General features: G+C 38.0%; 1 protein-coding gene across 4 annotated transcripts in view; it reads left to right on the top strand.

The window, feature by feature from the left end:
* The window catches only part of LOC121169425 (X-linked inhibitor of apoptosis), a 34,893-nt gene extending 24,858 nt beyond the window's left edge, over positions 1-10,035 (top strand). For all 4 annotated transcript variants that reach the window (XM_041000028.1, XM_041000026.1, XM_041000027.1 and 1 more), the window contains one exon: positions 5,554-10,035. In XM_041000028.1, the coding sequence (XP_040855962.1) occupies positions 5,554-5,747 (194 nt within the window). In that variant the 3' untranslated portion in view covers positions 5,748-10,035. The remainder of the gene's footprint in view (positions 1-5,553) is intronic.
* The last annotated feature ends 1,971 nt before the right edge of the window (positions 10,036-12,006 follow it).

Here is a 12,006-nt window from a genome sequence, read left to right as displayed (position 1 = left end):
TGTCCTTACCTAGTGTCATCACGTGTGCAGAAGAAAGAGACCTAAGCATTCTGGTCTCTTCCTCTACTTTCTAGAGATACTAATTACCTCATGGCGGCCTTACTTGTCATGGCTTCATCTAAACCTAATTACCACCCAAAGGTTTAATCTCAAGATAACTGTAACATTGAGGATTAGGGCTTCAGCATACAAATTTGAAGAATAGAAACATTATCTATAATATACAGAACAAAATTAGCGTTAATTCTGTATTATTTGAGATGCAGTTGGTTTTCATTTTCTCCACTGAAGAGTATTTAAGTTGACTTGGGCTAATCAGTGTGAGTTTATGCTCTGTTTTAGACAAAGAACAACAAAGGCTGATTTTCATTATTAAATGTTGAATCTGTAGCTTTGTGGTTGAGAATTTGGTTTTTGAGTGTTCTGTAAGTTTTTTTATGTGACATAAGTGGGTGAAATTACTAAATAGGATTTGAGTGAATGGTGCCCTAATAGCGTAAATCATACATGCAAAATATACTAAGAGAAACAGAATTATTTTGCAATAAAAATAAGTTTAAAAGTAAAAGCTGGCTTTAAAAATTCGTGGAGAAATTAAAAGTTGATTTTCGTATGAAACATCCATGCCTGGTTTTTATAATACGTTTCCGGCTTCTGGCCCCAACTTCCACCTGGCTAAGGCCTGGTCATTGCTGCCATTTGGGAATAAACTGGCACATGGAAAATCTCTCTCTCTCTATAACTCTGACTTTCAAATAAATGAATCTTTAAAATATATATGTGTATATATACATATTTGCGTTTTCTGTGAAATTTCTAAAGACCCCTTCATGCAAATTCCTCCTATTAAGGATATTTACATATATCTTTGTTTATCTGAAACATAAGTATCTGTATTTATAAAATATGCTTGCCAGTAACATTAAAAATCAAAGAAAAACTTTCAAACTGCATACATTTTTGGATGCTCCACCCAAAATACGAGACTTCTCCTAGGGCTAATAAATATGAAAATTTACATGTTTTTGACACACTAAGTACCTTTTAACTTCAATTTATTTCCAAAAATTTGAAACATTATTCACGTATAGGTCATTAAATAGTATAAATATTATTGCTATTTTAAATTATTATTTGATGTAAAGATTCCATAAGAAGGCTACTGCTTTTTTCTCACAGATGTGTTTATTAAAACTTAACAAATGTTTAACTTCATAGTCATAAAATAAGCCATTTATTTGGTCTTCTTTCTGGGACCAAAAGAGAAGGGACAAGAGTAGATTAAGGGGGGTGTCTTCTCTGTCCAGTGGGAGTCTGTGCACCTCTTATCATTGAGAGTACAAACTGGGATTGCGTAGAAAGGAGGCCTCAAGCAGATGGTAGCTCTCAGGCATAGGAGTTGAAGTTCGTTGGTGGCCCAAGCCAAATGGAGAGGCACATGATTGATAGTGTCCTCATGAGGAGGCTGCAGCATATTTCTCTTTCCCAAAGCTCTTGAAGAAAGATTGTCATTTAAAATCCTTAAATTATATATAAAACAAGGATGGGCTGAATTGAAATGAAGCAGGTAAAATTAACTCAAAAAAGGGTATTGTATTGCTACTTACTGAAAAATACTGTATCGGTACTGTTGTTTTTCTCAGACTGTGTGGCAGAAAATGCCCACGGTAAACTGTCTTGTAAAAGTAGTACCACACCAGTCTTCATTTTTATTTATGCAACAAACAGAGTGACAGAGTAAATCACCATCCACCAGCTCATATTGCAGATACCTGCAGATGCCCCCTCCCATAAAAGCTGAGAGCCAGTGGCACAGTCCAGGTCCCTGTGCAGCTAGCAGGAAGCCAAGTACATGAGCCAGCTCTGCTGCCTCCCAGGGTCTACGTGAGCAGGACACTGGAGTCAGGAGCCAGAGGCAATCTTCAAATCTAGGCACCTGGTTTGGGACATGAGTGTCTTAACCAGAGTCTTAGCTACCAGGACAAATACCCATTCTTGCTTTTTAAAAATCGTGTAATGTGGAGCAGTTGTGAGGTGGCTTAGATTAAGCCACTGCTTGGGATGAATGTTCATGTCCCATATTGATTTGTCTGGGATTGAATCCCATCTCCAGAAAAGAAAGGTTTCTTTTCTGTTAATGTCTAGCTTTCTTTTCTGTTAATGCAATGACAGGTAGCAGGTGATGGATCAAATTCCTTTACCCCTGCCAGCTATGTGGGGCAGACCCCAGTGCAGTTCTTGGCTCCTGGCTTTGGCCTGGTTCAGTTGCAACTGTTGATTTGGACAGTGAACCAGCAGATGGAAGAGATCTCTCTTCCTTTCTCTGTCATCCCGCCTTTAAAATATATATATATATATATATATATATATATATATATATATTTTTTTTTAAGTAGCATTTCTGCTATGATTTGTATTGCTGCAAATAGTTTTGTAAGACTTTTTTATATGCCTTTGTCACACCAGTGTTTAAGAATGTTATACTGCTGTAAAAATATATAACTTTCATTGTGTCAGTGAGAAACATGAATTGTAGAGGAGTTATTGCCCAGGTTACTCAGATAGTTGGGAATATAATTCAGATTTCTTGGCTTCTGCTGCAGTATTCTAGAGGGGATTTTTTGAAAGATTTATTTATTTACTTGAAATGCAGGGTTACAGAGACAGAATGAGAGAGAGCACTTCATTTGCTGGTTTACTCTGCAAATGACCACAATGGCCACAGTTAGGCCAAGGCTAAGTCAGAAGCTTCATCTGGGTCTCCCACAAGGGTGACACTGACCCAAGCACTTCAGTTATCTTCTGCTGCCTTCTGAAACCCTTAGCAGGGAGCTGGGTTGGAAATGGGCCAGCTAGAACAAACTGATGCCCATATGGGATGTTGATGTCTCAGGCGCTAGCTTTACCTGCCACACCTCCATGTCAGCTCCTGGGGGGAATTCTTGCTGTACAACTGTTTCCAGAACTGTAAATATCATAAACCTGAAGTTCTGTATCCATTAGACAACATCTCATTTTGCCTTCTCCCAAGCCTTGGCAGTCACCATTCTACTTTCTATCTTTTAAATTGGACAATTTGACTACACTAAGTCTAGTGGTGGTGGTGGTTTGTTTTTTTGTTTTTGTTTTTGTTTTTTTTTTTAATCAGTGTAGTATCACATCTAGAAGTATTGTGTAAGTTTTGTTTTCCTCCTCAAGAATTTTTAGTATGACCACATACTTCATTATACTTTTTTGATGTTGATGCTTTAACATATTGTAAATCAGATCTCCCTCTTCCTTTATTCCTGATACCAGTAAAGCAGTTTTGACATTGCTTTGGAACTGTTTTCCTCTCTGTCCTGCCCATTGGACTAAAGTACTGTGGGGCAAGTGCTTTATCTTCTTATCTCTAATACATGCCATGCTTGAGCTTATAGGTTTTATTATGCCCAGGAGGATGCTTTTTAAGAAGGAAGGGATGCAGTGATCTTTCCTCTGACACCCCACCAGAGAAAGCTTTCTGAAGCATGAATGTGATAGTATCTCTCCAGGACCCTGAGGACTGAGTCCATATTCCTTTGCAGGGCTTGCCAACCCCTTCAGGATCAGGCTCCAGCAAGCCATATATCCCCATCGCCTGTAGTTCTGGGCCTGGGCTTAGGTGTGTACTTACGGACCATGTTTTGGTTGCCCTCTTTGGAGCTTGCTTAGACTGTTTCCTCTTCCCACAACACACTGCTCCCCCTACCTGTGTGCACCCCCAAAAACCTCCATCTCCTAGTCAACTTCTACAGATCCATTAGGACCCAGTTGGGTATAATTTCCTCCAGGACGCCTTCCTTTGTGCGTGCGTGCACATGTTCACATGCAAACACACCCTTCCTGTACCCTTCATAGCACATTGTAATTATCTTTGTCGTCATACTGTATAATTTCCTGTTTACTTGTGTTCCTTACTTGTCTGTGTACTGCTGGGAGCCTGAGGTCTATATATTTGTTAATTGTATCCGTAGTGACTAGAACCTAGTTAAGTGTTCAGGATTTGTTGAATAACATCAGCATTTGGCAAAACATGCTTTCAGAACAGTGTTTTCCTGGCTGTTGAAGGGATGCCACGGGGAAGGAGCTCCGCAGTTACATGGGAAACTGTAGTGTGCATTTCCATGGGAGGACATACACTGGCCTGTAGTATGCTGCCCTGTATCTGATGACAGTGTTCCCAAATGCCAGGGCACGCAACTGCAGAAAATTTTTTATTCGGTGACTGGGACCCAGGAATCTGTCATTAAGGAGTACCCTAAGTAGGGCAGGCCTTTGGCGTAGCAGTAGAAGGCTGTGTGACACACCTGGAGTTGAGTACTGCCTATACTCCCTGTTCTGCTTCCTGCTGAAGCACGCTGTGGGAGGCGGGATGTGACAGCTCAAGAGCCTGGGCCTCTGCCACCCGTGTGGGAGACCCAGATTGAATTCCTGGCTCCTGGCTTCAGCCTGACCCACCCCGACTGTTGGAGGCTTTGGGCGGTGAGTCAGCTGAGGGGAGCTCCGTCTGTCTGCATCTCTGCCTTTCAAATACAATAAATATGTGTTAAAGATTTATAAAAACATACATGTTAAAAGTAAATCATTCAGAAACTTTTTAAAGGAAGTACCCTCCGTGATTTTTATCTGAAGCCAAATTTGGAAACTGCTGGTATGCAGTGATTGCAGAGATGGTGAAAGTAGGTAATGCATTTGGAATAGTGCCAGTACTAATATACAAAACTGGTACATATTTATGAGGTACCACGTGGTTTCTCAATATATGTATAATTGTATACTCTTCAAATCAGAGTAAATCTATATATCTTTTCAAATATTTGCTCTGTTTATGACGAAAATATTTATAGGAATGATACAATAATATGAAAACATTTATATAGACAAAACAGTCATCATTATTGTTATCTATCTACAGTCACCCTATCATTTATTTCTCTATAATGTGTACCCTGCTAGAGTTTTTTTCCTGTTTGTGATATAGTGCTCGTTCATCAGCTATTGCCCATACTTCACTCCCCACTTCACTTTCCCCTCTAATAACTTCCATTCTTCTCGCAACTTCTATGACATCCATGCTGGTAGGTTATACATGTGGGTGAGATGCTGTGGCACTTGCCTTTCTGTGTCTGCTGACTTCACCTTACCCTTACCCTTACTTTTGGGCATGGCAAATTGCTGTCCATGCCTAAATGACTTTCTTGTAATTCCTTTCCATCCCCACCCAGCCACCTCCAATCCCTGATGCCTTCCTCAGCTAGCACGAACAGAGCTTGCTTTCTCATCTTGTCCTAGAGGACTTTGTACTTAACTTTATTATAGCACTTATCACTTTGTACTTTGTGCTTGCCTGCGTAGCCTCACTTTACATCCTTTCCCACTAGCATGAGAGCAGGCACCATGCCTGAGTCATCCCCTGTCTTCTAGCCCCTGTCCAATGTGTGGCACATAGTAGGGATTCAAGCAATATTTCAACGAATTTAAACTACTACTAAGAAAGACTAAAACCAGCATGTTTCTTTTCTCTTTGTGCAGAAGTTAGTACGGAAGAACAGCTAAGGCGCCTACAAGAGGAGAAGCTTTGCAAAATCTGTATGGATAAAAATATTGCTGTAGTGTTTATTCCTTGTGGACATCTAGTCACTTGTAAACAATGTGCTGAAGCAGTTGACAAATGTCCCATGTGCTACACAGTCATTACTTTCAAGCAAAAAATTTTCATGTCTTAATCTAACTTGGTGGTAGGAATTTTGCGTTCCTCTTATTACCCCAATTGAATATGTGATATAAGTGGACCTTATGGTATCAGCATTGAATTCTATTAGCATTTGATGCCAATTGGGAAAGCAGTGGTTTAGTTGGCAATCTAAAATTTAAGTTTCTGGGTATTTTGAGTGATTAACTATATGATTTTTTCCCCTTTATTTTACTGTTACTTGATTGAAACCTTAAACAGAATCACATTGTAGCTGATCACAGTGTGTATTGATAGTGCCCTTAGCTTCTAAGTGTAAGTGAATGAATCGTCTGAGTTTCTCATTCTTTCCAGATAGACTTAGTAAGTGGAGCATTCTGTAGAGACTTGGAGAATAGGAATTAATCTCTCAATCACATAATTTGTTTTGTGTGAAAAGGAATGAACTGTTCCACACAGGTGGAGAGATAGAGACTATTTTAAGATGCTTGCCTTAGTGATTTAGGATTCTATCCCTTGTCTTTTAAAATTGCAAACATGCACTTGTGTGAATGATTCCAAGAGTGATTTTGCCATTTTAAAAGGGTATCCCAGAGCCTATAAAACTGTGTCACATAATGTAATGTAATTAATAATAATAATAATAAAGGTATCCAATGATATAGTGCCATCTAGCCAACATGTGCTGACAGGGAAGGTGTCACAGATATGTATAGTAAAAGTACAGGTAGCCAGACACTGTAAATTTTGACCCTAGTTGAGTGTGCGTGTGTTTTGTATGTGCGTGGAACAAAAGATCGAAGAAGATGAGCACCAATCTGTTAAGTGTGGTTTCTCTTCAGGGGGGTGGGAGGATGGGTCCCGAGAGGGGTTTACGGGGCCTTCCATTTTCTGGTGTATTTTTTTTTAACTTTTATTCTGTTTGAATTTTTGTAAGTATGTATTGCTTTTGTAATCAGAATTTGTAGAAAAATATTTTACTGATTAAAGGCTTAGGCATGTTCAAACACCTGCAGAACTACATAGCGCTCAGCTTTGGTTTTTCTAATCCAGGAAGGCAGGGCCATTAACCTTTTAGGTGCCAATGTGAAATTTAAATGTTTTTATGTTTTCCCTGCTTTATGGATGAAAAATATTACTGAGTGGTAGTTTTCTGACAGGTAGACCATGTCTTTTCTTATCTTGTTTCAAAATAAATATTTCTGATTTTGTAAAATGAAATATAAAATATGTCTCAGATCTTCCAATTAATTAGTAAGGATTCATCCTTAATCCTTGCTAGTTTAAGCCTGCCTAAGTCACTTTACTAAAAGATCTTTGTTAACCCAGTATTTTAAACATCTGTCAGCTTATGTAGGTAAAAGTAGAAGCATGTATGTACACCGCTTGTAGTTGTAGTGACAGCTGTCTATATTGAGATTCTCATATCATCTTGTATCTTAAAGTTTCACGTGGGTTTTTACTGTTAGGATAATTAAGATGTACATAGGACAAAAGGTTAAGTCTTTCTTCTGTAATTTTTGTTGTTTTGACTAGTAGTGAATACTTCTGAAATTAATCTCCTCTGAAGATCCTCAAAATCTCTTGGAAAGTATAAAATTACTGAATAGTTGTTTAAGTATGAAAAAGAACGCTTGAGTACAACCCAACATGACATGGCAGTAGAAGCTTTGAAATGCTGCATAGAACATCTAAGTTTACGGTACAAGACTCTCGGCAGAACTATTACACCGGTGCTTGAGGCGTTTCCTACAGAGAAAAGCTTGCAACTATTAAAAATCACCTTTTCATTTTATTTTCGAAGAGAAACATATTGTTGTTTTCCTAACCTCTGTCTAAAGTCCTGCAAATTTATAAATGAGTTTAAAAATAAAGTAATGGCTGCCTTATTCTTGTTTTATTATGTGAATCAGTAGTTCTTCAGCTTTGCACTATTTTCTACGTAGGTTTGTTTATACAGCCAGTAGGTTGAATTTGAGCTGTGTAGTCTAAGCCTTAATTTTTAGTTTCAGTTTAAAGCATTTTACAAGGGGAGAAAAGTGTTAACATTTTAAAAGTATGTTTTCCAGAGCACTTCGTTTGTCAGTTGGTAGATAGTTCAAGCTAGCTGTTAGCCAAGGACTCAAGGGCTGAATTGTTTTAACATAAAGCTTTTCTTGTTCTTGAGGCCTCAGTTCATCAAAATTCTACTTTTAAAACTTGTGTGTTTTAGAGTTAAGCAACCTTTTTATTTTTTTTTTTCCTCTGTGAGTTGTGAAATTTAATGCATGAAGCTGAGCTGATGTGGCTAACAAGTTTATTTTAAGAATTGTTTAGAAATGCTGTTGCTTCAAGTTCTTAAAATCACTCAACACTCCAACTTTTAATCAGGTTTTGGGAAGTCTAACAGTGTGTATCTGTGTTCGCACTACAAAAAGCACTGTATTCTTTCCAGTTAATTGTGTAAAATTTGATCACTTGCAAAGTCAAACCTGTAACTGCATCCAAAGCTATACCTGCCGTCTGCTGCATCCCCCAGCCCGCTGCATGGCTCTCGGTATTTACATGTAGATATTACTTTCCTATATAAAGTTCATTCAAGGGTTAATAAGATACCACCTATTTTACTATATTCTGGTGTTGTGCAAATTCAAGTTATTTTGTAATAAACAGTTACCTATTTATGATAATTTAGTTGGCTGATTAAAAAAATCTAGCCTTAGTTTTTGAGAAATGGGTGTAGCATTTATAAAATACATTCCAGCGCTTCAGTTAATGCCTTTGTATTTCCCTTTTCTGCTAGGTTTAATTTTCTACCCCCCACCTTGGTTAGGGATTGAGGGGGTAGCACAGGTATATTGAATGTATATAATGTGATTTGGTCCTGTTTGTTGTTAATGTTTTTGTTACATTGTGTAAGTTTTGTGATTTTTTTTTCTATTGTTATTTTAGTGGGTAAAAATTTGTGTTTTGAAATGTTTTGAGATTACCACCCTAACATTAGGTGCATATGTATTCATTAGGCACATTGTTTTATTTCCTGTTTACTCAAGTGTTGAAGGGGAAGAGGGAAATGGCATGGGGCTATGTATCATTGCCATTAGAGAAATAAAATGGCAAGGAGTTTTTAAGACATAGTTCTTGTAAGCTGAATCTGCTTTTAAAAGATAGCTATTTCTTGATTTGTGAAATAAGAAGAATATGTTACTAGGTTATGAGAGTTTAAAGAAATCATATATCCTATAAATACTAACCCCCATCATAACCCTGTTTTAGCTCTCCATGTTTAGCCTTGACCTGCAAATGTGGCTAACTATTTTGATGATTCTTACACATAATTTTTGGTGTTTTCCATAGTGAAGGTATAAATTACAATCAATAAGTAGGTGAGATCGTTTCAAATGCTTAAATTCTGTTGAAAGTATTTGAAAAGTTAATCTTATGGAATTTAGTTTGAGCTTTCTTCATGAGAGAAACAGTTGACTTATTCCTATCTTAATCTTCAGTTTCAGTCTGACTGCTGTACACTTAACACAAGGTGAAATTCTTTCTCAGCATAATAAAATGATAGCATGTCAGAGATAAAAACGATCTGAGAGAATATCTTAATCATCCTTCATTTTATAGGTGAGTCAGCTGAGGCTCAAAGGTGAGGTGATTTGCTCCAAGCTATATATAGCTCATTAGTGACGGAGCCCTGCCTGGGACAGAGTGTGAAAGTGAAAAACTTCACCAAGCTCTCTCCGGGGAGGTCTCAAATGTTTATTTTTTTAACTCTTCTTTCCACTATGCCCTAACTTTCCCTGCATGTTAAATGACACTTTATAATCGATACAGTAGGACAATCTTAAATACCTATATCTTCAAAGTGGTCAATACTACATTAGTATTTGGGTGGTAAGATTCTGTTTTGAAGTCTAAGGCTTGCAGAATGCATACAGGTTTTTAGCATTTAATACATATTATGTATCATTAATGTAACATTTAAAGTACTATATAAGTATATTTTACTGCTCTGTGTATACTCAGTAACAAATTTGCATTTTTGCTTTAATGTAATAAAAGCTTTAATTTGTTAGCTTGCATTTTCATTACTGTTAAACTTAATCTGACAGTGATAGATTCTCATGTTAGTATTGTGAATAATTGTGTAATGTTTTGAGACAAAGTACTATATTTGTGAATATAATTTTATGACTGTTTCTCATTTAGTAAAACTCTTTCCATCAGTATGGAAAACTAAGAAAATTGCTTTCTGCTGTATAACCTGGCATTCATTGTAGATTAAAGCTTATTTTTCTGTGAATAAAACTTATTCAATAAAGTACTATTCTTTAAAATGACACATTTTACTTTGTATTTATTTCACGTTCTCGGAAAAAAAAAAAACAGCCTGTTAAAAATACTAAAATTTAACGTTCAGAATATGAGGGAACCTCAAAAAGTTCATGGAAAATGGAATTAAAGATGAATTTATCTTGATACAAGAAGATTTTGAAATGCATGCGTGCTTTGTCCATAATATACATTTCCATGAACTTTTTGAAAGCTTATTGTGTATCTTACCAGTTTTACTAAGCATACGGTATACATCAGTCCATGTCATGTTTTTAAAAGACATATGTAATCTATTAAGTGCATAGAAAGTCAAGTTTAGGAGCTATCATTGTGGCATAGCAAGTGATGCCATTACTTATGATGCCCGCATCTGATGTGGGTGCCCATTCAAGTACCAGGTGCTCCATTTCTGATCTAGCTGATGTCCCAGGAAAAGCAGCAGCGGATGTTTGAGTCCCAGGTAGGAGACCTTGATGAAGCTCCTAGCTTTGACCTGACCTAGCCATGTATAAAGTGAACCAAAGGCCTCCCCCAACTTTTAAAAATAAATCCTTTTGAAAAAGTCAATTTAAGGGAGCAGATGCCATGACTCAACAAGGTAATCCTCCACCTGCTGGCATCACCATCCCATATAGGTACTGGTTCATGTCCCAGATGATGTTCCACTTCCCGTCCAGCTTCCTGCTTGTGGCCTGGGAAAGCATTAGAGGACGGCGCAAACCCTTGGGACCCTGCACTGGCGCAAGAGACCCAGAGGTCATGGCTCCTGGCTTCACATCAGCTCAGCTCCAGCTATTGCTGGCCATCTGGGGAGTGAACCAGCAGGTGAAAAATCTGTCCTCTCTGTAAATCTGCCTTTCAAAATAAATAAATATATAAATCTATTTTAAATGTCCATTTAAAACATGTATGTGGGATGGGCAGTGTGGCTCAGCACCTCCGCTGCTGCTTGGTGCGTGCACAGTGTGAGCGGGATCCAGTCCCACCCCTGCCTTCCTACCCAGCCGCCTGAGAATGCATCTGCTGCCTATGTGAGAGACCCAGATGGACTTCTCTCCTGGCTTCCCCTGACACAGCAGAACTTTAAACCTTAAAATATTTTAGATTATAGCGATGTGAGCAATATTAACATCCATCTCATAAATATTTTTCTGGTTGTCTCAATGAATAATATAGGCACTTCTAAGAAAGCTTCAACAAGTGAGTAGAAATGAAGCTAAAAAATCCCGCCCCTCTTTGAAGGATGCTTGGATCCAAAAAATTAACTCAGAGCATTACAGAAATGAGAAACTTCAAAGTAGATATTTCCAGTGGCTACTCTGTCGCCCCTTCCTGTTCACAGTGAAGGTTCCTCCATCAAGAGGTAGACCCTGGTTCTCTCCGGGAAGGGACTAGTAATGTGATGTTTGGTGAGTTGTCTGAGATAAACCATTCAGAACCATGTCTTCAACCTTCATTTTTTTTCCCCCTATATCTCAACACACATTCCATTTATTTTGAAGTGAGATTCCCAAACGGAGATTTTCAAAGTCAAACTCAAGTAGTTAGAAAAGTAAACAGAAGCCGTGATAAGCAGGAGTCCGCTGGGATTGTAATCAGCTTTGAGCCAGGCCCGTTTCCTCAGGACTCGTCACCAAATACTGAGCACAGGCCGCACATGGCCTTGAGCAAATCCTAGACATCATGTCATTTCTCCTGTGATTACCTCATTATGACGCGCTAACAGAATACTCTACATAAGTAGAGTAAGTGTGTGAGTTGTTAACTCACCGGGCTTACTGCTGAATTTAAATGGACGTTTAAACAAAAACTAAAATCCGTTTTCCCTTAATCTGAACATAAGTAGTAAAATCCCCTGAAAACTGGCATTTTCATTCAACATTACCTTTAAACCACATCCTCACTATTTTACTAGTGATTTGACTGTAAATTGTAGAATGAGCGTGGTGCTTAGTGAAAGGCCATACCTAACCGTG

This window comes from Ochotona curzoniae, unplaced genomic scaffold (genome assembly GCF_017591425.1).
Source record: "Ochotona curzoniae isolate NIBS_2020 unplaced genomic scaffold, NIBS_Ocur_1.0 scaffold_1852, whole genome shotgun sequence".
Taxonomy (NCBI): domain Eukaryota; kingdom Metazoa; phylum Chordata; class Mammalia; order Lagomorpha; family Ochotonidae; genus Ochotona; species Ochotona curzoniae.
The sequence above is the reverse complement of the archived record's forward strand: the minus strand, read 5'-3'. Positions and strand labels throughout refer to the sequence as shown.